The sequence below is a fragment of the Lynx rufus genome, unplaced genomic scaffold, assembly GCF_022079265.1.
Source record: "Lynx rufus isolate CCGP_SWC_20201006 ecotype Redwood Valley unplaced genomic scaffold, mLynRuf1.p SCAF_1, whole genome shotgun sequence".
NCBI classification, from domain to species: Eukaryota; Metazoa; Chordata; class Mammalia; order Carnivora; family Felidae; genus Lynx; species Lynx rufus.
In genome coordinates this window covers 77,161,968-77,188,656 of record NW_025814823.1, presented here as the reverse complement: position 1 = coordinate 77,188,656, position 26,689 = coordinate 77,161,968, and the positions used below count along the sequence as shown (strand labels likewise).

General features: G+C 40.9%; 1 protein-coding gene and 1 long non-coding RNA gene across 2 annotated transcripts in view; one reads left to right on the top strand and one right to left on the bottom strand.

The window, feature by feature from the left end:
* Nucleotides 1-467, bottom strand: part of LOC124513608 (uncharacterized) — a 56,970-nt gene extending 56,503 nt beyond the window's left edge. The window contains exon 1 of the long non-coding RNA XR_006962460.1: nucleotides 411-467. This is a non-coding gene — a long non-coding RNA (uncharacterized LOC124513608). The remainder of the gene's footprint in view (nucleotides 1-410) is intronic.
* A 137-nt stretch (nucleotides 468-604) lies between these two features.
* ARGLU1 (arginine and glutamate rich 1) lies at nucleotides 605-26,689 on the top strand. Its single transcript, XM_047081728.1, has 4 exons — nucleotides 605-1,174; nucleotides 9,093-9,318; nucleotides 11,616-11,699; nucleotides 25,869-26,689. The coding sequence occupies exons 1-4, from the start codon at nucleotides 828-830 to the stop codon at nucleotides 26,031-26,033; spliced, it is 822 nt and encodes a 273-aa protein (XP_046937684.1). The 5' UTR covers nucleotides 605-827; the 3' UTR covers nucleotides 26,034-26,689.

The window sequence follows — 26,689 nt, the reverse complement described above, 5'->3', positions numbered from 1 at the left end:
CACGCACACACACACCTGCTCTGCCACCTGCTAGCTGTGCCGTCTGGGCAGCTAAGGTCTTTACCTGATGGACCTCAGCGTCCCCACCCCGAAAATGAGAATGGACCACCAGTTCACAAAACGCAAAGCACACGGAGCCCCGTATCAAGCACTGGCTTCCACGCATCAAAGCCCACGTCATCTCCCGTAAGCCTCACAACCACTTGGTGAAGTGTGGGTACATTCACTGTACAAACGAGGAAGCTAAGCTCAGAGAAGCAAGGCATCTGCTCAGAGTCACTCTGATACAATGTAGGGCTGCCTGACAAAACCAGCTCCTAGAAAATAATGCAATCAGTGGTTTCTGCTGAGGCACGACTTCATGCTCACCAAAACGCGACAGGTTCATTCTTATGGCATTGGCCTCTTACCGGAAAGCAGAAGGGCACTAAAGCGAGCTGGGGGACGACGGCTCCCGAGAACGTCAGGCCGGCGCGGGGCAGGCGGAAGGAGCCGAGTGAGCTCGGAAGCGCTCGCTACGCCTTCGGCAACAATCGTCAGGGGGCGGGGCTCGCGCAGCGGCGCGTTCCGCGCGGGGCATTGTGGGAAGGGCGGCCGGTGCAGCCGCGGCTGCCATCTTAGCAACTCCTGGCGTTGCGGCCTGGTCGTCGGAGGCGGCCTTCGTGGCGGCCGTTCACCTCAGAGAGCGGTATAAAGTCAGCTGGCCGACGGCCTTCCTTCCTCCGGCCTCGATAGGACGGCCAGCCCGCGTCCAGAGGCGGAAGCGAGGGCAGTGGGACGCGTGCGGGGCCCCAGGCCAGCGGTTAGTCACAGCGTCGCCCGGAAGGATGGGCCGGTCTCGGAGCCGGAGCTCGTCCCGCTCCAAACACACCAAGAGCAGCAAACACAACAAGAAGCGGAGCCGGTCGCGGTCGCGGTCTCGGGACAAGGAGCGCGTGCGGAAGCGCTCCAAGTCCCGGGAGAGTAAACGGAACCGGCGGCGGGAGTCGCGGTCCCGCTCGCGCTCCACCAACACGGCCGTGTCCCGGCGCGAGCGGGACCGGGAGCGCGCCTCGTCCCCGCCCGACCGCATCGACATCTTCGGGCGCACGGTGAGCAAGCGCAGCAGCCTGGACGAGAAGCAGAAGCGAGAGGAGGAGGAGAAGAAAGCGGAGTTCGAGCGGCAGCGAAAAATGTGAGCGGCCACGGGGGGAGGGGCGGGGAGCCTGGCGGGTGGGGGCCGGCGGGGCTGGGTGGGCCGAGTGGGGGCGTGAGGGGGGCGGGGGGGGGGGCGGGGGTCGAGGGGTCGCAGGAACCCGCCCGAGAGGCTGCAGCCCGCGCGAGTGGAGAGCCTGGGGCCGGACGGACCCACGAGTTGGCTGGGCTGGGAAATACCGGGGCTTGCGCAGGAAGGGCTTGGAGCAGAGAAAGCGATTTTGGCGCGAGAGCGGAGCGGAGTGCCGGAAGAAGGGGGTGGAGTTCAGAGTGGGGTAGAGGCGCTGCTTCGGCCAGTGAGGGCGTGGGATAAGGGAGCCCGTAGAAGGGATGGAGAGCGTTTGGGGCCCGCTGGTGGGGAGGGGGGGGGGGGGCAACCGGAAAGAATTAACCCTTGGGATGCAAATTGCAGCTGGCCAGAGCATTCTAGTACCGGGGCTTCGATTTGACAGGGCTTCTCGGGAAATGTTGGTGGTCCCAACAGTACAGCCAAAGATGCGTTTTATGTTAGTGAGTTCCTTTTGTTAAAGATGTCGCGGTTGCTTTTCTTTTTTTTTTTTTTTCGAGCCTGTTCGGGTTTTGTTTGTTTGTTATTTTTGGAGCTTCAAAAATAAAGTGCACAAACCTTGAGCCTGCAGTACGATGAATTTTGATACTTGAATTCGCCTGCATAACCATCATCCCTATCAAAAGTTGCTCCGTCCTTATACTTCTCATTTATATGGCTTTATATTCCTCTGTAGCAAAAGTAGGTGCAATCTTGCGTTTTGTTTTCCCTTGTGGTAGAGGACACTTGAATATTTGCTTTTATTTTTGCATTGCTCACGTATGGAACTTAATGTAGGGAAAATCAGGATCACAGTGAGGTCCCCAACTTGAAATACTGTTGGGGTAAAAGTATCTCTGACAGTCACCTCTCAAGTATCTTTAGATCCAAGAGTAGGTACAAATAATTCCAAATTGATCATCTTTTGTTTTTAAAATGTAGGGTTTGGGTTTGGTTTTGGTTTAAGACCATAGTACCCTGATGCTCTAGGTATTCATTTCTCAAAGCCAGTTGGAAAGGTAGTGTTAGATGTGAACTGTCTGTGTTTAACCGGCCATCTTCCTCAGCCCGTCAGTGTTTAGAAAGTGCACACGAGGTAGGAGAATTACCTGAATTTTCTGAGACAGATATATGTACTGATTGTTTAGGGGCTTTAAATTTTTCTGCAGTTGGCTTTGCGTTATGTAGATTTTTCCAGCAGAGTGTGTTTCTAAGGAGCAAAGTTTTTAAGATTTACGGGACTGGGGCACTGACTAATATTACAGAGGAAGCAGTACCTGGAGAGCTATTTGCTGTGTGTCTTTATTTTTCCTTTATGTAGAGCTGTCGGTGATACATACATTAACATCAGATACATACAAGTAATTGTTTTGCAACAAACCTTGATTATATAGAATCCGGGTTTTTCTGGTATATAACAAGATCCTTAACTGTAAAAATGAACTCTCAAATAAAGGTCAACAGATGAACATTTTAAAAATTAAGTCATGTCTCAGATAATTTTCCCACGTGAAAACAGGTGTCCAAAGAGAAGTTATTTGCCATTCTCTAAAAAGCTATGACTTGTAGGAAAAATAAAAGGGAACTTGGTATGCAGAGAATAATTAGAGGTGTTTAGCAAGCTGCACATGAATAGCAGGGACAGAAACCAGGGATTAAAAGAGAAAATAGGAGAGCTATATAGTTCCAAGTTGGCAGAAGCAGCAGATTACCGTTAGCATTTATGAAGGGAAGAGGGGCAAAGCGAGCAGCCACCTGTACACTGAATTCTGTGTGCCATGCAGTAGGTACTCCTCAGTACGGTGTAATGTCTTAGAACACAAAGGAAACCATGGAAAGACCTAGGTTTTAGAGCCTTGGAAATGGGCCTAAGTAGTTGTGTGTCTACAGGTCTCATTCAGCTAATACGGTTCGAGCAATTAGTAAGTGCCAGGCACTGTGCTAGGTGCTGCTGAGATAAAGATAATTGACCCCTCTCCCAAGAAGCTTAAAGACTGCTAAGTGGGTACGTAACAATAGTGTGGTAAATTCAGTGATAGTGATGTGACTTTAAGAAGGAAGCATCTCAGATGGGTAAACACCTTCGTCCTCCTAAGGAATGGGTGGTAGATAGAAATGAGATTGTCCGGCAAGGCATAGGAAGGTACATGTGGACCAAAACAGAGTGCCTTCAGCCCTTGCCAGAGTAAAGGGAGGGAGGGGGGCTGAATGGCTTACAAGTGAGGTAAAACACGGGAAGTTCTATAAGTACTAACATCATGGAGTCTCTTTAGTCAGGGGAGGTAAACAGAGGCTGAGAATCTTATAAAGGAGTCATGTTAAGGAGCTTGGATTTCATCCTAGAAACAGGAAACGTTTTGAGGAGGTAAATGGGATGAGCTCTTTTTTTCTCTCCCTCCCCACCCCCCCCCCAAAACAGCACTGAATGCTGTGTAGGATAGATAACTAGTTACAGTAAGACCACACAGGAGTAGTGAGGGGGCGGTTGTTGGAATGGGAAAGGACAGATTTAGGAAACAGTGCAAATAAAACTGGATTGGAGCATAAGGGAAGTAAAGCATTAATATTGGTTCTCGTGTTTATATTGTAGCTATTGCACCAAATGTTTAAGGAACTATTTGTGTGGCAGACGGTGGTTAAAACGTCAGAAACCTGATAGATAGCGGACAGGGAACGGTCGAGGGGAGTTTCAACTGGCACTTCCACTGTAGGCACTTTAACACTTGGGTATAGTGAGTTTATGCGAGTTTGATATGGGAGACTGAAGCCTTGAGGAGGAAACCTTGAGAGTAGATAGAACGACCCAGGTAGCGTGTGAAGGCAAAAAAGCAGTTGGCTTACGGGACTGAGAGGACCTTAGGGAATGTTTGTTGGAAGAAACCAGTGCTTGCTGGAAGCAGAGAAGACAACAGAGCATAGTGTCCCTGTACCTGGAAAAGGGTCCGTGGGAGGGGAGAGACTGCAAAATTTGAATACTCTGTTGGGCTTAACTAATTTTGTGGTAATAGTGGAAACCAGATTGCTTTGCTGTTTACAATTGTGAAGCCTTGAATAAATCACGTACCTGTAAGCTTGATTTCTTATTTGTGAAATGAAGATACTGGTCTTCGTTATGAAGATTAGAAATCGCACATTTATGAGGCGCCTGGGTGGCTCAGTCGTTAAGCGTCCGACTTCGGCTCAGGTCATGATCTCACAGTTCACGGGTTTGAGCCCTGCATCCAGCTCTGTGCTGACAGCTCCGGGCCCGAAGCCTGCTTCAGAGTCTGTGTCTCCCTGTCTCTCTGCCTCTCCCCGGCTCATACTCTCTCTTTCTCTCTCTCTCTCTCAAAAATGAAACATTAAAAAAAAAAATGGCACATTTAAAGTATCTAGACATACTTGGCATATAATGGGCCTCCGTACATAATGTAATATAATTTATGAAATGCAGCCAGATTGAGCCTGGTGAGTTTATGAAGTGCTCTTACGAGTTATATTAATATAGTAAAAGGTAGACCTTAGCATTAATTTTTTTTTCTCATTTCTGAATAGCTAGTTCACATGTTTCAAAATTGAATTCAGAAGTTCTACCTCTTCCCTGTGTCCCAACCATTTAGTGTGGTTCTCTCTCCTTATCATTTTCATATGTATTCTTTTGAAATGGCTTTGTGCATGTTGTATTCACTGTGCATGTTGAAAAAATAGGCAGTTGTAAAATAACTTGCAGCAAATCCGGAAAATGTTAATGCTATAATAATTTACTGTAGCCTGTTATAATCTAGGTTTCAATATGCTTAGTGTTCAATTGCATGACAGGTTGAGAGCCTTCTGAATTAAAGTATCTAAGCTGAACTGGGATCTATATGAGTGATCCTTAGAGTACTTGACGAGCTCATTGTGAGAGTAGAGAACAGCTTTTATGAGCAAATTCAGTATGTGGAACTGTATTTCGGGGACACTTAGGGCTTTAAGACAAAGGATAAGGGCATAAGATCTAGCTGATGTTGATAAGAAATTTATAAATTTTTTAAATGATTTGGGTAAATTTTATTGCATGCCTTTGCCTTTGTAGGGTACTATAGGGCTTAGATCATGAGCTTTGGAGTCTACCTAGGTTAGGAGTCCTCTCTTAGCAAAATGCAGTGACCTGGAGCCCAGCTAGTAAAGTATTCCTATGCCTTGGGAATCATCAGAGGTGTAACTGATGACATGGTGTATAAAGCTGTTGGCACAGTATTTGGTGCCTATTCAGTACTGAATTAATGCTGTTTGCTGTGATGTTATGAAGCACTTCCTAGAAGGAAACTCCTAGGGTTGAGTTCATACACATTAAAATATTTCTGTATAATATTTTAAATAATATTGCCATTTGCCATGTTCAGAGTCATACTCTGGTTTAACAGTGCTGTATTGCTGGGTCCTTACTGTTTTAATAGTTACCGTTTTAAAGTTGGTGGTGACTGGAGTTTTTAAAATACCTGAAAGCATGGAGGCATGGAGAAAATGGGGACCTAGTGTTATACATACTACCATCGAAATCTTGAAGATTGTGATTCAGCCCTTTCAACATTGGCACAAATTCTTGGCAAGGGAATACATTGAGCAGAGGAGACCGAGGAAGAGATTAGAGCCACTAAAGAACATCAGGAAAGTGACAACTCCTATGGCAAAAGTTTTAAGGAGTAGGGCACATGGTGGCTCAGTCATTTAAGCATCTGACTCTTGATTTCGGCCCAGGTCATGGTTCTTGGGTTCAGGCCCCACGATGGGCTTTGTTCTGGCAGCGCAGAGTTTGCTTGGGATTTGGGATTTTCTCTCTGTCTCTCTCTCTCTGTCTCTCTCTCTCTGTCTCTCTCTCTCTCTCTCTCCCCCCCTCCCCCCCTCTGCCCCTCCCCTGCTCACACACCCATATTCTCTCTCTCCCTCCCTTTCTCTCTCTCTCTCTCTCTCTCTCTCAAATAAATAAAAACTTAAAGTTTTAAGGAGTGGATAGGCAGTGACATGAAATGTTTTTTATAAGATACTAATGAGCAAAAGTATTTGGTTTTTTTTCCCCAAGAAAGTTTCAGTGCCCCTGGTGAAAGTTAGCCTTCTACCTCTTTATCATTGATAATGATAATAAACTTGTCATCAGTAAAGATGAACTGCTTAATTCAATTGTACATGTGCCCATTGTTTTTCTGAATTCAGTGTGGGGAGAGGGGAATTGAAGCATCATTGAGAGTAACTTTTTCAGTGCTAAATCTGAAAAATCACTTAAATTTTTTTTTTTCTGATTGTTGCTACTAAGAATAGCAGCAACAACAAAAAATTATATTGTTGATAATTCTTGTAGGGGAACAGTTCTGCTGTGGTGCCCTGACCTTGCCTGTCTCCACGTGGAACACAGCAGCAAGGCTTAATTACAGTCACAGTGGTGTGTCCTGTGCTTCCTCCAGGAACAAAGGGAGATAAGCAGCCTTGTGAGAAACTCCACGAGGCCTTTTCTCATCCTCTCAGTTTCATTTGAGCTTGGGACTTTCCACTTGCCCTCCCCTCTGGGCTATAAAACCGCTGAGCTGCCCTTAGAATTGACTCCTTAGCAGCAAAACAGCCCACTGCCTATGCCTGTATTGCATGTCACCTGTCCCCTCTGGTTTGGTGTCCATGAGTGGGACCAGAAACAGCTGACACTGTGCTGATCTGGCTTTTGCTGTAAGTAATAAACTGAATTTATTTAGGCTTATTTTCTCCGTACTAAATCCAGAAATGTGACCCCATTAGCCATTGTGCTATTGCTATTACTTACAGACTGCTTGACAAAAAACCCTGAATATGTATCAGGTCTCTTCCATCTTTCCAAAATTCCTAAGTTATTTGGCGACTTTTCTAGTGATGAGCTAACCTAAAGCCTTATTCCATTCTTCTCTCTGCTTTTTACTTTGGACTGTTTTAATTGAAACTGTTTTACATTGTCCTTAGAGTTGAATTGCACCATTTTTGACATCTTAAAAGAGAACTTCTTCTTAGGCTCCTTTACATTTACTAGCAAAAGTTTGTTTGTGGTGAGTGGTGTGTACTTTTAAAACTTTGCATTGTGTAAACTTTCCAACTTCTGTAAAAGTGGAAAGAATATTATGACGTTAATACACCCATCATCTAGGTTTGACAGTTATCAGGCTTATTTCAGCCTAATATTTTTCTCTTTGGATGAGGTAAAGAAACAAAATTTTTATATTTGAAATGTAGTTTAATTTCCACTAAAATCCCTGCCTGGTTTCCTTGAGGTATGTCTGGCAATTCATTTTAGTGTTGGGATAGATAACTATTCTCTTTTATTGAGCTGCTATAGGTAAAGGCTTATTGAAACTACCTTAAACTGTATTTTATTCGAAGTTATTGAATAGGAAAAGGAGCATTGTTTAGAGTATATGTTAGGCTTTTGTATCTTTTTAAATAAAAATCAGTAATTTAGTGTTGGGAGGAAATATTTAAGAAACAGGCGACAGAGTCTTCAGAATGGGATGCATATATCTGGAACCTAGAATAAATAATTGTGCTTTTTCAAGTAGTTACTATCTCCTGGTCAGAAAAACATAAGAGGTTATAAATGCAGAAACTGAAATGAATCAGAATGTTAAAGATACATTGGTGTTAGTATGGTATCACTGTGAATAAGTAACAGGAGTTGAGAATAAAAGCACTTGAGTGGGAATTGAATTACCCCCCCACCCCCAAAATACAGTTTAGTTGAAGTGGATTGGGGTGTTTAAAGGTCACTTAGACACTATAAAGTCTTTACTAAACACGTAAATTGAATGACTGGCTCATACATATTTATGAGTCATCAAAAGATATAAAGGTTACAGGTTGTATTTAATTTTATGGGCTGTGAGAAAGTTGAAGCATTAATAATAATAAATTGGCCTCTTAGGATTTAGATATACTTCCAGAGCCTCTGAATTTATTATTAATTCAGTACAAATTATTGTCTCAATACAGTGAGCTACATACGTACAATGAAATTTTCCAGTAGCCCATATTGGATGTCATTGGTATAAAATGACCAATTTTATACCGGGATGTCATTCCCAGTAGACCATATTGGAGGTCATTGGTATAAAATGTACATGGTGTCCACTACAGTGCCTTGATAAATGTCAGTATTTTCAGTGCAGAATTTGATTTTGAGTAAATAAGTTGGTTTATAATATCTAGATGGGATTAAAATAATTTAAACCGTATCATGCGTCATTAAACTTTTTATTAGAATTGGCAATATATTTTCATCTACCCTCCCACATCTTGAAGAGCTTTTAATTAAAAATTAACCAAAGAAAGAAGGTATGCTGAAAGGTTCAGAACCTCAATTAAGTTGGTCTGTATTTTCAGAAAAAGCTTCATTGCCTTCACAGTCTGAATCTCTTTGAGTCTGTATTTCTTCTGATTTTGCTAGTGGGGGGCAGGGGATGAACTTAGTCTGAATTGCTTGCTACATAGTATTTTCTCCTGACTTCTCTTGAAGCTCAACCCTTAGACTGAGTGCATTGGCAAATAAATCCATGCACTTTGTCCTTTCGTTATAAAGTTGGTAACAAAAAGTAGACTTGTTTCAGATTTCTTAACAGTTCTTAAATTAAAACTAATGAATTAAGCTCTTTGTTGAGTCATTTTGGATTTAGAAAGTGAAAGCTAACAAAAACATGATTTCATATTTGTTCGAGTTTCTGTATCCCTGAACATCTTGGTATCTAGTATTTCCTTGAGTGTTGCACTCAGATGAATTATAAAATCATAGAATCAGGCTGAATGTTTTACAGACGTATAACTAGTTTTAATTCTTACGTTTACTTCTGTCATCTAAGTCACTTTTTTCTACTTTGTGTGCTAGTCGGCAGCAGGAAATAGAAGAAAAACTCATCGAGGAAGAAACAGCACGAAGAGTGGAAGAATTAGTGGCCAAAAGGGTAGAGGAAGAATTGGAGAAAAGGAAGGATGAAATTGAGCGAGAAGTTCTCCGAAGGGTGGAGGAAGCCAAGCGCATCATGGAAAAGCAGTTGCTCGAAGAACTCGAGCGACAGAGACAAGCTGAGCTTGCAGCACAAAAAGCCAGAGAGGTAACGCTCGGTCGTTTGGAAAGTAGAGACAGTCCATGGCAAAACTTTCAGTGTTGGGTGTGCCTCCTGCTCAGTTCAGAAAGAGATGGAATACAGACTAATTCCTTTCTCATCTAAACTTAACATTGCTGCGAAAGTTAATTTTTTAGCCTGTTCAGAAGTGCTGACTGACATCTAAAAGTTACTTTCATAAAACGTATTCAAGGATACTTTTTGATTTAACGGAACTGGCTTACATATTTGAGAAGTGTTTGAAACTTTTGCCATGGCTGCAGGACTTACATTCTTTTTTGGGAGGGTGGCGGGAGACAGGGAGTGGTAAAGGGAAAAGGTTAAAAATCCACCTGTGGTTACGTATTCTTCTTTTCTGTTTATCATTCTTACTGCCTAGACTGTGAGAGGCTTTTTGCCTTCAGTCAGATTACAAAGAGCAGGGCCTAACATTGAGTGACAGCACCTGCTTTTGATAAATAGGTTTTCTTGCTCTTCTTTTTTTCCTTCTTTTATCCCTCACCCCCTCCCCCAAATCCTGCTTCAACACAATGGACTAATTCTGGCATTCTGATCATAAGGCCCTCCCTCCATTTTCCTAATGTGTTTCAAAGAATCTTTTTAGGAAAAATGTCCAGAGTATTCATCCACTTTTTTTAGTATCTACTAACAACTCCTTTTTTTCTCTAGAGAGTTATGAAGGAACAGGTTGTCCTTGTCTGGAGTCAAGCTAAACACATGATTTGTTTTATCAGCAGCTGGAGCAGAAGTTGAAAATGTCTTTCTGTGAGACAGTAATTTGCTACTGAAGCTTTATGGCTTATTTGCACTGATTACTCCAGGTTCCTAAAACTTGTTGAAAGTCACTGAAACACTCAAGGCAAATTACTTTACAGTGCTGAGTGTCCCTTGACATAGTTTGTGTAATGAATACGAATTCCATTGGTGCGTGCCATAGAAAATCCTGTGGTTCTATTTTCTCGAACTTAAATATTTGATTCAAAATAATATGTTTCATATCATTGTTAATCTTGGCATTAGTATGGGCAAGTTGGCATCATACTAAATCTCTCTTGTTTTCCAGTAAGCTTAGCTTTTCAAGTGCATTCTCCCTTGTGCTGTCTTTAGATACACGTGTCTATATTTGGTAGCTATCACAGACTGTGCAATTGAATGTATGAAATTTTACTTATATCAGTGCTTTTAATAATGGAGATAATTTTGGAGTAATGGTGCTGTCTTGTAGCGAGTTATTAATCATAGGAAGATTTTTTTCTCTTCATTTGCTTTTTGTTTCGTATTAACAATTTTTTTTTACACGGACACAACCCTCTGACAGTCTTTCCAAATATTAAAATCATTTGAATATGTATGCTGTGATCTGAACACTGCCCAAACCATCAAGCAATCTTCATATAGTTTGCATTATAAAATTTCATTAAATTCTCCAATAAAAAATAAATTACAGAATTTTATTTCCGGACCATGCACCCCCTGGATTCCTGAATTTCAGTTCAGACTGTAGATGACAAGATAAGCTGCCTTTAGAAATTGTCAACATCTGAATGTTAAGTCCATTTTCCCCATGGAAGAAGCCCTTAGTTCCATGAAGTATGGATTACCATTTGTATTTTTCACTAACAGTAAATGTATTTTTCTTATTAATTGTTTGCCTTAGGAATGATGAATTACATTTTTTGTTCCTTCTTACCATAAACATCTGCATTCCTCAGCTCAGCCTTCCTTGTATGTTGTTTCTTTATAAATGGTTGAGCTGCTGATGCAGGTATTGCCAAGCTAACAGTACAAATCATTTTAAAGAGGAAGCTGGCGCGTATGGCAGCCGAGGAGCACACTCTGCAGGACACTGGACAAGACAGTAAATATTCAACTTTTAATGCTGATTAAAGGAGTATAGGTAAAGAATACGTAGGTATACATAATTGGTGAGACAAATATTCACTTTATTTATATTTTATATATTATTTTTTTAATTTGGTAAATACTATCCAGTTTTGTAGTTGTCCTTGTTGATTTGTGTGATATTAAAGTATTAGTAATAATTGCCAGGAAACTATCATTAGGGAGGGTTTAGTCGGTTGCTGTTTGGACTGGGAGGGATGATTTAAATTTAGTGCTAGAAACAAATTTTAGTGGCTGCACAGTTTATCATTTGTCAGACAGAAGGTAGCTATAAAGCTGCCCTCTAAGTCAGCTCAAAAAAGTTCAGAGGAAGATTAGTAAATATTTATCAGTAAAAATAAACATTTTGTTTTTCTAACATCTTAACATGTCCTCCCCTTTAGGAGGAAGAACGTGCAAAACGTGAGGAGCTAGAGCGAATACTGGAAGAGAATAACCGAAAAATTGCAGAAGCACAAGCCAAACTGGTATGTATGAAAAGCATTTTTTATTTGCTTTGCTGCTTCAGATTTTGTGGGATGATTTTGTGCTTTATCATGGACACATTTTTTTAGTCTTCAGGGCTGTTTGCAGGGATTTGAGGCAAGAGCAGGAATGGTTCATGAGATTTTAGCTAGTGTCTTCCAGAGGAATCCATTTGGGGGCAATCCAGAGATTCTAGTAACTCTGGAGAACATTCTGAAATTTGCATTTAAAACAGGGCTCCTGGGAGAATTGTACTATCCCCAGTCCCAGAGTTTTTCTCTCTCCACCTCATTTACATTTTTCTGCCTGGATAGTAAAAACAAAAGCTTGGAAGTATTTAAACTCAAACGCAGCATTTCACTTCACATGAGTGACCTTGTTCCCACCCAGTTACTGGGTATAGTATGTAGGGAGTCTGTATTTGATAGTGTGCCAGACTCATAAGCTATTTTTCCTATTCCAAGTTTGTAATCCAGCAAGGAATACAGAGACTTAAGTAATTATGACATACGGATCTAAACGGGGGTGAGGAACAATTTGGAAATACTAGTGAAGAAGCCAGTGTGAGAACATTGAGGTCATCTTTTGAAAATAGAAAAATACTAATCTGTGATTGTTTCTGCTTTTCCTTCCAATTCTTTTTTTTTTCTTTTAGTACAAAAATCCAGAGGTTTTGTTTGTTATGTTTCTTTATTTTTAGCACAGACTGGCACTTAAAGTAGAATAAAGAAGTAGGATAAAGTTTTGGGTGGCCTAGGGATTTCCATTAAAAATGTATATTCTGAAGCAGTCTCAGTATGAGGAAGAAAACAGAATGAAATGACTGTGGATACAAAAAAATCCAGGAAACAAAAGGAAGAGACAGGCATTAAAGGAAAAACTTTCTTTGCCTCATGAAAGTGGCATATAGGAATTCTACTTTGAAGTAAGAATCTAAATCAGGTGGAAGGGAAGTTACTTAGGATGAACGGAGAATGAGTGCTAGTTCGTGCCCAGGAATGGAGACATGACCCAGGAGGGACTCTTGCTTCTAGACATCTTAGAAAAGTTTTGTTTACTTAGAAATGTGTTGAGAAGACATTTGCTGCGAAGTCATACTGTCACATGAAGGATAAAAGCAAGTTGTAAGCTCTCGTTAAGTGGTTTAGAAAAAACAAATTTTGTGACTGTTTATAAAGGCACAAAAAGATCTGAGTTGGTCTAAGTAATTAATTGACAGTGGATCCCAATGAGAGTAGGGGTGAAGGAGGATCATAAGTAATGTGTCCCGTAATTGATAAGAATGTAAAAAGTTAAAACTATGGTCCAGTTGGTTCTAAGGCATAATCTTTTAAGAGGTGGTATGCCCCAGATAAAAGCCAGTACTGGAAATATCAGTAACTTAATGCAACTTAAGTAAGTAACTAAGCAACTTAATGAGGATGACACCAGGATTCTTCATGCACATCGCCATCCTGGTTATTATAAAGGTCATAGTGAAAGGGAGGGACTTAATCCTGCCTTTCCCAATGAAAAGGCCTTAAAATCTGTTAAGGTAGAGCAAGCACTATGAAAGTGAAATGGATGAGGAGTCATTCTGAGGTTTGTCCCTACCTGCTCATTAATGAGTACGTGATCGTGCTTTTTTTAGTGATGCTAAGAAGAAAGTCTCAGTTCAGGTAGGAAGAAGGAAGATGGAAAGTATGAACCTTCATTTGAGTCTTGAACGTTGAGCTTTTTTGAAAGGCAAATATAGTGTGGTTTGTAGGGCCTGGATGTTTCCAGAAGGGTGGAACAGTATAGCTGGTATTGAAAATGTACCGGCATCACGAAGTGGGGGGAATCCCTCTTAGACCGTGGTAAGAGATTGGATAGCATGGTGACTTCGGTTTTGGGTGGCCTGGAATGCCGGATTATGACTCCTAGAACAGAGTTCCTCCGCTTATGCCCTGCCAGGATCCCTTCTGATCCCGAGGTAGCTGTCTGGTGCCTAGGGAAACTTGGCGCTTTATATTTCTTTTGGCAGTTTTCTTTGTTTACCCACACACAAACCATAAAAACATAACTTTCGGTGTGTCCTTAGTGGGAAAAGATCAGCAAGCTTATTCTAGAGCAGTGCTTCTCAAGTGGTGGTAATTGGCCAGTTTTTGTTTTTGTCTTTTAATCCTAATTTGTCTCAGACTATGTTTGCAAAATACAATTAAGATGAATTACTAGAAAAATGACATCAAGTGGCTATAAAAGCTTCTAAAATACTCCTGGTTTCTACATATCTTGTTATGGATCCATTATGGTTTGCAGACTATTGCTGATTCATGGATCATACCTAGACCAGTACTGTTCTGGAACATTGGGATTTGGCAGAATAGACTGTGCATTGCATGTTATCAGTACAACTTTCGTGAAAAGATATCTTGGAGAAAAAAAGAGTTTGCATTTGAGACTGTTTGGTAAGAATTTGCACATAACTCATTTGTTTCCTGTGCATGATAATGTTGGAAGCTCGAGAAATAATTGTCAGTGTTAGAGAAAATTTTTATTTGTTTCTGTTGGGCATCATCTATTGCAGGGAAACTAGCACATCCTTTGTGTAGGAAAAGACAGAATGTTACTGCATAAAGATGCCAGGAGCGTACGGAGACTTTCGTTCTTGTCCATTCCTCATCCTCTCAGTTTTCAGCAAGTTCTTTCATCTTTTCACACATTTATTGGGAGATACTACTGGAATATATTCTTTTTAAAAGAATAGATACTTAGGGAAATATGCCCATGTTGTAGATAGCACGGGACTTTTCCTGAGTGTGTCAGTAGTTCTGGTTTATCTTGTTGAAGCAACAGTTCTGTTTGTTTTTATGACCTAATAAATATGCTAGAAATGTGGACCGGTTCATGGTATAGCAAGAAGAATGGGATGCATCCTTAGCTTCTAGAAGGCAAGGGGAGAAGAGGGAGCAGCCAATCCATAATCCATATTGAGAATTTGTTAGGTGTAAAAAGCAATTGATAAGATGTTAAGTTCTCTTAAAGTATTTAATGTACTTATTGTGGAGACAAGGACAATTCCAAGAAAAGTTAATAATACGAAAATACTAAGTAGTGCAACGGGTGATGTGTGATAATTGACATCATTGCCCAGGTCTCTAGGGAGACCTGGGACCCTTCCTGGAAGAGATCGTGTGAGCTGGGCCTCCGTGGATAGTTAGAAATTGCACTTACGATGGGGACAGGAGTGTGAGGAAATGAAGCAGGGAAAAGGCCTTTTGGGGCCTTAGAATAAAGGCAAGAGTGTGTAGGTGCTCTTGGGATAGTGGGATGGGCCGGAGCAGTGAACCAGCTTTTTGTGTAGTCAAGAAGGTGGTGAGGTAAGTGATGGTAGATGAGGTTCGAAAGCAGATTAAAGGAGGGTGGGGAGAGAAGGTTCCCCAAAGGGTATTTCTTAAACATTGTAATCTTGAAAGAATAATACAAGGATTTCTTAGAAGTCAGTAAAGAAGACCAACTCCCTAATAGAAAAAGAAAAGAGACTTAAAAGAGAATTCACTCACACAAGTGGAATGGAAAAGTGCCTTCATAAATTCTTGACAATGTAGCAAAACAAAGGACTCCCCTCCCCCCCTTTCTTTTCCTCTAATGCTAAATACCAGTAGAAAAAGACTTTTTTTCCCTCATTAGCACCAACTATTGGCAAGGATAAGGTATAAAGGGACCTTTTTATGTGGTGATTTGGGGAGTTTAAATGGCTGTGACCATTTTAGAAAATAACAGTGAATCAGTAAATATCAGGAGCCTTTAATTCTGTGTCTAAGAATTTTATCTTGAGAAAAGTGACTCAGATACAAGTAAACTAATAAAGAAAAAAAACTTTTCCCTTTATTATTTAGAATAGTGAAAATTTCACAGGTTTTTATGTCACTTATATAGTTGGTTTTTCTTTAGTCAAAGTATTTGTTAATCCAGGGGAAGTAGCTAAATGCAGAACTTACGTGTACATTATGATCCTGCTAATTTGAAAAGTATATTTGCACGGCTTAGTAGATGGGAAAAAAATGCTAAGAATCGTTATCTGTAATTGGTGCACTTACATGTAACTTTATACTTTTCTCTAGTTTCTATATTTTCTACAACTAACATACATCACTTTCATGATCACATAAAAATAATTAGTAGAGAAAGTAAATTTAAGCCACACTTTGACTAACGTTTAAGTAGGTCCTTATGACAAAAGTTCAAAGATTGATCACAGTAATGACTGTAATAAGGAATGTATTAGCTTAGCCCCATGGGTTCTCTCATGTAGAATTCATGTTAGGTACTCTAGACCAGTAGTTTTTGCTCACATCCGTTCCAAATTGTTTGTCAAGATATTTGATTTTATCTGTCCAAAAGGAGGCAAAAGCATATTAACCAACAGACATGCTTGATGAATAAAATCAAGGAAGAATTGACACGTGTCTTGGCTTGCCTGGACTTGGCTTTTTGGCAGATTGGTATCTAGTTCTGCCTGACTATTGGCAGTGCACCACTGTCTTCAGATATTTGAAAGGGTATTGTTAGTACAATGGAGATTTTTAATGTTTTTTAAAAATGTTAAAAATAGTACTAAAAAAATTTCTTTTTACTCTTCACAAAAGTTTTTTGTGATGTGCCTGGGAAAAGCCCAGATATTATTCTGAAATGTGTATGAATCCTACTTATTTAGAAAGGGAAATATACTAAGAAAAGCGATAGATGTTGCTGTGGAATTCAGTGTCCCTGCAGGAGGCTAGAGCAGTAGGAAAAACATGACTCTCAGACTATCCGTGGGTGAATGAAAGTGGTAGTCAAATGTAATCTGGTTAATTTGTGAGTAAATACTGAAACTATAATAAGAGTCAGACGGACAGTTTCTAATAAAATTATAAACATGCTGATAAAAAGGAAAAATTGATTTTAACTGGGAAACATTGTTTGGAATTTTTAAAATATATGCAAATCATAAGTTTGAGATCTACAGTGTATTTCCTCTCTTTAATATTAAAAACAGTTTCTTTGTGGCGCTTGGGTGGCTCAGTTGATTGAGTGTCTGACTCTTGATTTCGGCTCTGGTCATGATCCCAGGGTGGTGGGATTGAGCCCTGCATCTGGCTGCATGCTGACCATGGAGCCTGCTTGGAATTCTCTCTCTGCTCCTCCCCTTTGCACGCGCACTTACTCGATCTCTTTCTCTCTCAAATTAACAAAGAAAAAAACAGTTTTTCCTTACCCACTTGCCAAATAAGGAGATTTACCATGTTCATCATGCTTAACGCTTTGTACCTCTCTCTTTTGAGAAATGAAAAAATTGTACCATGTTTGGAAGTTGATTATATGTGAAATGTGTTCCACATACTTAAAGTAAACCAGAGCTCGCTTTGCAATTAAGAGATATCTCTGGAAAATACCTCCCTGCGCTCCTCCCCCCTCCCCCCCCCCACCACATACACAAAGCTATTTGTGTATTCTGTGTCCTGATCTCCTGTTACTTTAGTAACACTAGTTACCTTGTGTGGTCCCAAAAAAAGAGTCTTTGTGGATATGATAAAGTTAAAAATCTTGGGGAGTTTATCCACTATGCCCTAAAAGCCATTCCACATAACCATTGTAAGAGGAAGGCAGAGGGGGCTTTTACCACAGTACACACAGGAGAAGCTGAAGACAGAGCAGAGAGAGCTTTGAAGATTCTGGCCTTGAAGATTGGAGTGATGTGGTCAGGAGACAGGGAATCCTGGCAGCCACCAGGAGCTGGAAGAAGCAAGGAATAGACTCTCAATCTAGAGCCTCCTAACGGAGCGGGCCTTGCTGACACTTTGATTTTGGACCAGTGATACTGATTTCGAACTTCTGGCCTCCAGAATAGTTTTATGTTGTCTGGACCTACCCAGTTGATTACTAAAAATATGAAAGTAGTTTTGGAGTTGGACAGTTAAAGTTTGGAAGAATTCTGAGGCACATGATAGAAAATGCCTGGACGGCCTTAAAAAAGACCGTTGGTAGAAATAGGGACTTTAAAGGTGCTTCTGGTTAAGGCTCAGAAGCAGAGGAAGAGTTTACTTTAAACTAGAGGGAAGGAGGTCCTCGCTGTATAGTGGTAGGAAACCTGGTAGTGTCCTACAATTGTGTGGAAGGTGGAACTTCTCCGTATTGAACTGGCATATTTAACTAAGGTATTTCTGAGTGAAGTGTTGAAGGTACAGTTTGGTTTCTTCCCCTGGCTGTTGATAGTAAAGTTCAAGAACAGATAGAGGAAAGAACAGATAAGTAAAATGGAATGAGCAGTTGATGTTTGGAGAAAATTTCAGCCCATCTAGATTACAAAAGATGCTATAAAGTCAGGAGGCTTCCTGTTAAAAAACTGCAAACAAAGCCAAGGCTGTGGCTGGACAACCATTTGCTAGGGCTGAAGAGATTATGCCTGTGACTCATAAGTTCCTTCAGGCACTTTAGTAGCAAACACCGGGAGTAAATGAGATTATCCAGGAAAGATCTGTTGGGGAGCATCTTGTCCAATGGCCTGCCAGATTTGGGAGACCCGCAGGGTTTGTGAGGATGCTGTGTCAGCAGAAACACTGCCAACTTGGACCGAAAAGGACATGGGGAGGACACCGTGATGAAGGGCTCGCAGACTCCACTCGTAGAGGAGAAGGTGACTTGAGGACAGCACAGAGAGAAATTTGAAGATTGGAGCAGTGCAGAGACAAGCCAAGAAACCCTGGCAGCCTTGAAGAGGCTTGAAGAGGCCAGGAACAGATTCCCTCCGAGAGCCTACAGAAGGAAGGTGGCCCTGTCCACACCTTTAGTTCCAGTGACACTGACTTTGGACTCCTTTGCTCCCAGAGTAAATTTCTGTTCTCTTAAGCTATCCAGTTTGTGGTAATTTGTTACAGTGGTTACAGGAAACTAATACAAATGGAAAAGGAATGGAGCATTTATAGTAAGTAGAGTGAGCACATCTAAGTTGAGAGAGCACAGGACTGAGTGATATATTCAGTTAATAGTGATGTATTTACACGTTTTAAGAGAGACAGGGACGGCATGGCGCCAAATGTAAATGTCAATTAAATATTTTAATTTGTAACGAAGTGATGGGGAGTTAATGGAAGAATGTTTAGTCAGGGAGAGGCTTGTTTTCAACTGATAAGGTAAAAAGCTCATTTAAGAGTGTGTTAGTGTATTTTGGGCAACAGTATTTGGAAAATGTTCTGGATATTACTGAATTGGCCTTATATAGTGTGAGTGAAGGACAGAAAGTCAACCAGAAACCCACTGAAAGCCTGTCAGAAGATGGGGCTGGAATTGGTAAGGTGGCAGGAGAAACTGTAAAGAGAGTAAACCTGGTTGAGCGATAAAAGTGCCCGGAGGGAGGAAGAGGAGAAAGAAGAGGAGAAAATGTGGTGTGGGAACCAGAGAAGATCTCATGCTGACAGCCAGGTATCAGCAGGCACTTGAGAAAACCTCCACAAAAGGGAATGAGTGACCAAGGCAGACAGAAGCACTGACTTGAAAGAAAAGAGAACTTAGGGTATAGAAGATTAAAAGAACCACATCTGGATGAGTTCACGTTAGGACACAAATACTAAAATCCTGAAGGTACGAGATTGGTGTTTGGGCAGTATTCTTAGAGTGGTCTCTGCTGAGCCCTGGAGGACACTGATTTTTGTGTCGAGTATCCCATACCAGTCTCGGCTGTCAGTTCCCTCTTGAAGCAGTTGTGTCCACTTTTAAGTAATACGGGATCTTGGGAGATGTTCTGTAATGTTGACGTTCCAAAAATATATTGAAGATTATAAAGGTGTAGCAACTGAGGAATTGCAAAGGAAAGGGGCTAGAAGGAGTGATACGAATTCTCTTTATATGGTAGCTAACAATATCCTACAGCATACACTGTAAACATTAGGTAACAGAATAACCAAATTGCCATTGGTGGGGGGGGATTACTTTTTTTAAAAAATCCTGGTATGTTATTTTTTTTAACCTTGTACGTCAATAATTTCGGAAAACTTTACTGATCCGTAATTTGTTAAGGGTCAGAATTAATTCAAATTTCTTTTTAATATTTTTTTATGCATTGTTTATCTAAAGTGGGATAAACATTATTACACTTGTTACAGGGGGGAAGATGAGTCAAAGAATTAAAGTTACAAATGGCAGAGTTTAACAGGATGTGTGTCTGGGAAGTTTAAAATGCAGAAATCCACATTTCTGAGTGGTGGCATGATTCCCTAATTGTAATATTTTTTCATTCTTGCCTGTCATTCCCGTAATCACTGCTGATAACAAGTAATTCTCTCTTTGTAATTTTAAGATTTTGTAAAATTTCATATGTATTTTTAGTAGATTTCAGCATCCTTATTTGCTGAGAAACTGCTGCTAGGGATCACCCCAATGTACAGTTAGAGACCATGTAGGTGGGGGATGCTTAGAAAGGTGCAATTGTAATAAGGACACTGGGACCTCTGGGTAGAAGAGGGGGGAACAAAAGGTACTGAAGGGGTAAATAGACTCTTCTAGAATGGTATACTTTGCTTTTATGTATTTTATCTCACCCGTCACTCTTTCCAGTGAGGTACAGGGTTGAAAGCCACCTTTGTGAGGGTCCTGGACTTAATGGCTAAGAAGGCCCACCCTCTTTTCATGGCTCTAGTATGGTGGATGTTGGCTTTCTCTTGGGCCTCCATGATGTCCATGTGTAATCCTTGTAGGAGAGCTCGGTATTGTTTTTCTGTATGAATACACGAGTACATCCCCCCGCCCCCCTGGAATAGTTCTTTCTTTTGCATGCATTTGAAACAACAGAAGGGTGGAGGAGGAGTGGATATTCCAGGGGCATTGGGAAGGAAATGGCGTATCAGATTGCAGAGGGGGCTAGGGTTTAGAATACCTAGCAAATAAGGTGTAGGGCCAAACCTCACAGATGGATGGGGTAGGAAACCAGTTTTTCATCATTTGAGAACCACTATGTTAAAATTGATGGTTTTGGGTTTTGTTCGACTAGTTTTTTTGGTTTTGGTGGTTTTTTTGTTTGTTTGTTTTTGTTTTTTGTTTTGTTTTGCTCCGGTGTAATTGAATAACATTTATGCTTAGTTTAAAGCTATAGTGGAACAAAGTGTAAACATTTGAATGTAAAGACAGGATATTCACCTGCTCACTTCATTTTTAAAAGTCATTTCATTATCAGGTACTTCCAGTAGGCACTATATGCTCAGCACTAAGGGAGAACCAGAGAGACTGCAGCCCCTCTTCTGCACACATGCACTTCCGTCTCCTGTATTTGTAAACCTGGATGACATTGAAACTTTCTTTACCCAGTCTAATTTCATTGGTGCCTGGGTGGTGGCACAGTCTTGGATTTTGGTTCAGGTCATGATCTCGTGGCTCATGAGTTCGAGCCCCAGGTAGGGCTCTGTGCTCACGGCTCGGAGCCTGGAGCCTGCTTCGGATTCTGTGTCTCCCTCTCTCTCTGCCCCTCCCCGACTTGTGCTCTGTCTCTCTTTCTCTCAAGAATAAATTAACATTAAAAAATAAAGTCAATTTCAGTGCAGAATCAGTATTTCCTGTTAATGAAGGAAACTAGTTTAAAAATCTTGTTCATTTTAATTTAGGTATGTGATCACATCATTCAGATTTATTTTTTAGAAAAATAAATGGTTCTGTCTCTTTTTTCCCCCATCCACCTACTTTTCATTCCCATCTCCAAAATATATATTCAATTACGGTTTTTGTCTATTTTTCCAGAGTTTAAAATGCATATTTTGGCAGATACAAACACATGTATTTTTATTCTCCCCTTTTTGCAGAGAAATAGCATACTATACATAACTATTTGGGACTTTGCTGTTCTTACTTAACAGTATAACTTGGGGGGTTTTCCATTTCAGTATGTAGGGATTCCTATTTTTGTGTTTTTTTGTTAACCACACAGTATTTTTTTTGAGAGTGCGCATGTGCTCTCGTGAGTGGGGGAGGGACAGAGGGAGAGAGAATCTTAAGCAGGCTCCCACCCCATCTCGGAGCCTGGGCTTGATCTCATGACTGTGAGATCATGACCTGAGACAAAATCAGGAATTTGACACTTAGCTGACTGAGCCACCCAGGTGCCCGTGCACAGTGTCTATTACATAGATTTTGCATAATTTAATAGTCCCATATTTGGGAATTTTGGATTTCTCCAGTCTTGAGCAAGCTATGTTGCATTAAAAAACCTTGTTCAATTTAGCATGTTTGCAAGTGTTATTTATAGGATATTCCAGAAAATTAATTTTCTGGGTAAAAGTATCATGAAGGTAAAATTTTGGTAAGTAGTGCCATAGTACTCTTCATAAGCTAGTATTTCGTATTTCACTTTTGAGTTTGTCAATATGATACAGTGAAAAATAGTGTGTAATTTTAATTAGATTTCTCTTAAGGGTGAAGCTGTGATGTTCAAACTCTTCGCTCTTTAAGGATCTAATCTACTTCGTTGAGGGCTGAGTTAGAACCATAGGCAGCAGTGAATCTGGGTGTTTATATTGGTAAGGGTTTCCCAAGCACATGGACACAAAGTAAGATTCTTTACTGTTCTTTGATTGAATTGTACTTGCCAGGCTCTTACCCCAAATGTGTGATGATTTGTTAAAATTGGGCAAAGTAATTGGCATATGAATTTATTACTGAGGATGAACAGAAGTAGGTAATTCTTTTCTCTTGTAATCATCAGTGAAAGTCTAAGCACGAAAGTGGAGATTTGAGATGGATGTACAGGTGGGACTTCAGTAGGAGGAGAGAATGGCAGGAGTGTAGGAGAAGCGGAGGCAAGATAGAAAGCAAGCATAATTTGAGATACTAGCAGAGACACACAGTTGGAGCCAGATTATAGAACGTCTTAAATAGTGTGCTAATTGGGGAAGTTAGGCCATATTCCACACCTGGTGGAGATCACTTGGTAGCATGAGAGAACAGAAAGATGTTCCCAAAACTGGTAGTGTACTGTAGGGTGGATGGTGGATGAAGGGCAAAGACTGAGAATGAGGAAACCATTTCAGGTCTCTAAGAAGATGTGGGGCCCTGTGCTGGTGTGGTGGCAGTGGAAATGGAGGACAGGCTCTAGATGAGAGAACGTAATGGAAAAGAATATAAGGGGAGGATTAACAAACTGGTTGGCTATTTGCTTGTGTCGGGGAAGACAGGATAAAGCTACAGAATATGGGTTGCAATAGAGAAGGTAGTAGAGAGGGCTGATTTATTTTAGGGTTAGTTTTGAGGATTCTAAAATTTTTTTTTTTTTTAACGTTTATTTATTTTTGAGACAGAGACAGAGCATGAACGGGGGAGGGGCAGAGAGAGAAGGAGACACAGAATCGGAAGCAGGCTCCAGGCTCTGAGCCATCAGCCCAGAGCCGGACGCGGGGCTCGAACTCACGGACCATGAGATCGTGACCTGAGCTGAAGTCGGACGCTTAACCGACTGAGCCACCCAGGCGCCCCAAGGATTCTAAATCTTGGACATGTTGAAGAGCTCTGTCTCTGTCCTGTAGTGTGCTGTAGCTTAAGAAACGGAGCTTAGGGAAAAGGTCTGAGAGAGACATCTATTTCACCTCTCCATTGGATTTTCCATCTTGCCTACTGACCCAATTCCCACTTTTTAATTTATTTTTTATTTTTTTAATGTTTATTTTAGAGAGAGAGTGCAAACGGGGGAGGGGCAGAGAGGGAGGGAGGCACAGAATCTGAAGCAGGCTCCAGGCTCCGAGCTGTGAGCACAGAGCCCGATGCAGGGCTTGAACCCACAAACTGTGAGATTGTGACTTGAGCTGAAGTCAGACGCTTAACTGACTGAGCCACCCAGGTGTCCCCAAATTCCCACCTTTTAATTCTGATCTTCCTCCCATTTGCCCTTCACTTGATTTCAGTGGATTTGTCCCACCATCTATCTTCTGCCTTTTAGTCTACACCCATACCATCTTAAAGTAAAACAAACCTCTTTGTGTTACTTATGTATTTAAATGTCAGGGTTTTGTTTTTGTTTTTGTTTTTAAATTTTTTTTTTTTCAACGTTTATTTATTTTTGGGACAGAGAGAGACAGAGCATGAACGGGGGAGGGGCAGAGAGAGAGGGAGACACAGAATCGGAAACAGGCTCCAGGCTCTGAGCCATCAGCCCGGAGCCCGACGCGGGGCTCGAACTCACAGACCGCAAGATCGTGACCTGGCTGAAGTCGGACGCTTAACCGACTGCGCCACCCAGGCGCCCCTTGTTTTTGTTTTTAAACATTCTATGCTGCATACCAGAGTCCATCATCTTTCCGGTCTTCTGCTGAAAAGCCTGTAATTCAGTCACATTGAATGTTACTATTTCAGGATAAAAAAAAACCTATCAGTGGAGACAGAACTGATCAGGGTGGAGAGCCTTAAATATTTTGTTTTTTAAAAAAAAAATGTTCAGTTGGAGAGAGAGGGAGAGAGCGTGCACGTGCGTGGGGCAGAGAGGGAGAGAATCCCAAGCCGGCCCCATGCTGTCAGTGCAGAGCCCTATCTCAGGAACCAGGAGATCTTGACCTGAGCCAAAATCAAGAGTCAAACACTTAACTAAGCCACAGACACCCGGAGCCTTAATGTATGTTTTGAACCACTGTATTTTGTATGAAAGAATATGTAGGAAGAGAAAAATATTTTAAAAGACTTCAAGTGAACAGAAGAATGAATAAGGAAGTCATTGAGAATTGGAGTTTCTGACCATCTAGAAAATAATTTTAGTAGAATAATGGAGATAGAAGTAGTGACTTTAAGACTTGACTTTGGAAATAGGAAAGCATTCACAGGATGCAGTGAGTGTTTTAGGATGAAGATCAAATAGGAAAGAAGGGACCACAGTGATCACTGAGATTTAAAAAGTCAAAGGGTTAGAGCAGGTTTTCTCAACCTTGGCCACATTAACATTTGGGAGTGGATAATTGTTGTGGGGGGCTGACCTGTGCGTGGTAGGATGTTTACCAGCATGCCTGTCCTCTGCCCACTAAATGCCAGGAGCCACTCTCCCATTCGTGACCACCAGAGTCACCAGCACACATGGCCTAATGTCCCTTGTGCTGGAGGGGTAGACTTGCACCTGGGGGGGTGGGGGGGAGTAAGGAAGTAGGCCTGAAGGAGAGAGACCATGAGGAGGGAGAATTGGAATGGCTGGAATTTTTTGGTAAAGAGGGGAAACGTATAGACAACACAGGAAGGGAGTTGGTTACTTAAGACTGAAGGAGTTGAAGTCACCACAAAAGTTAATTATTCCAGTGTCCATTTGAAACCGAAAAGCATGTTATAATCAGCGGGTGAAAAGGGTATTTAATTGACAATATAATGTAGCCCCAGTAGAGGTTTTTTTTTTTTTCCCCTGTAACTTTTTTTTTTTTTTTTTTTTTTGAGCTTATTTATTTCTTTTGAGAGAGAATTCCAAGCAGGCTCCGCATTGTCAGCACAGAGCCTAACTCGACGCCTAAACTCAAACTGCAAGATGATGACCTGAGCTGAAACCAAGAGTGGGACGCTTAACCAACTGAGTCACCTAGGCACCCCTCCTATAACTTGTTTTTTAAGTTTATTTATTTATTTTTTTTGAGAGAGAGCAAGCATGCAAACAGGGGAGAGGTGGGAGTGGGGGAATCCCAAGCAGGCTCTGAGCTTTCAGCCAAGAACTCAACTACCATGAGATTATGACCTGAGCTGAAATCAAGAGACAGATGCCTTACTGACTAAGCCACCCAGGTGTCCCTCGTGTAACTTTTTTATATGTCTTTCTGACTACAAATCTAGTTCTAGTAATTGGTAGAGAACTTAACCGTTTGAAGAAATCGGTGCCTTTGTTCATAATTGACAATCTGTTAATCTGATTCACTGAAGATGTGGATAAAAATAGGTACTAGGACAAAATCTATACTGGTTTCGAGATACGATTTTTAGAAATTTCCATTTTCAAAATGTGCAAGTGCTTTTCTACAATTTTTAAATATATTTTTCATAAAAAGAAAGAATAGGCAGAATTAATAAGGAGTTCTTTTCTAATTGCGCTATAATTTTTCCTTTATCACTTTTTGTGTGAGTTTTATTAAGCATACTGTAGTACGTATGTTCCTGTGTCACCTGATTTCCCAATATTACTAATGGAAGACCTGAAATTCTTGGAAGTTTTAACGTTTACTTTTAACTTTCAGGCTGAGGAACAGTTGAGAATTGTTGAAGAGCAAAGAAAGATTCATGAGGAAAGGATGAAACTAGAACAAGAGCGACAACGTCAACAAAAAGAAGAACAAAAAATTATCCTGGGCAAAGGGAAGTCCAGGCCCAAACTGTCCTTCTCACTAAAAACACAGGATTAAATTGCAAACTCTGAACTTTTTACAAAGAAAAATGGAAAAACTTTGTATGGTAGCTTCATGTTGAAGTGGTTTTTTTGTTTTGTTTTGTTTTTGTTTTTTGTTTTTTTTTTAATTTGGAAAATCTGGAAAAGTTAGCTTGTTCTAATAGGGGCTCTGCTCTGCATTCCTTTTACCCCCTTAACTTCCATTAAGTCAAATCCTTATCAGATCATTACTGTCTTCTAAAGAGGGATCTATTTTTCATCTGTTTGGATTCTGTAGTATGGTCTGAAGGAGAGCAGATCACTTGGTAAACTGGATGGTCTGATAAGGTTTTTACTGACCCATTGACTTCAGAGTTCTACTCTGTCTATTACGTCATAATGCTGGTTTTGCTGACTTTTTGTTTTTTTATATATTTATAAAAAAAGAAAAAGTTGGTAATTGCATTGGAAGCTCCCAGGGTGTTACTGGACCTGTGTGGTGTATTGTTAAACCAGTGTCCTTGATGCTCCTGATACAGGTAAGGAAACAGTTGGTCAGCTCTGGCACAAACTATATATACAGTTCAGTATTGTCTCTGTTCAGTTTGTTTTTATTTCATTGACAAAATCAAACCAGCATTCCCCATTGTGTAAATAAATGATTTTGCTGAATAAAGTAAAGTCTTAAATTCA

Bases quoted from the DNA above. Each gene is read 5' to 3' on its own strand.
- ARGLU1 (XM_047081728.1), top strand. From the start codon at position 828: ATGGGCCGGTCTCGGAGCCGGAGCTCGTCCCGCTCCAAACACACCAAG. The intron at 1,175-9,092 runs GTGAGCGGCCAC...TTTGTGTGCTAG, and splicing joins TTCGAGCGGCAGCGAAAAAT to TCGGCAGCAGGAAATAGAAG. The intron at 9,319-11,615 runs GTAACGCTCGGT...CCTCCCCTTTAG, and splicing joins CAGCACAAAAAGCCAGAGAG to GAGGAAGAACGTGCAAAACG.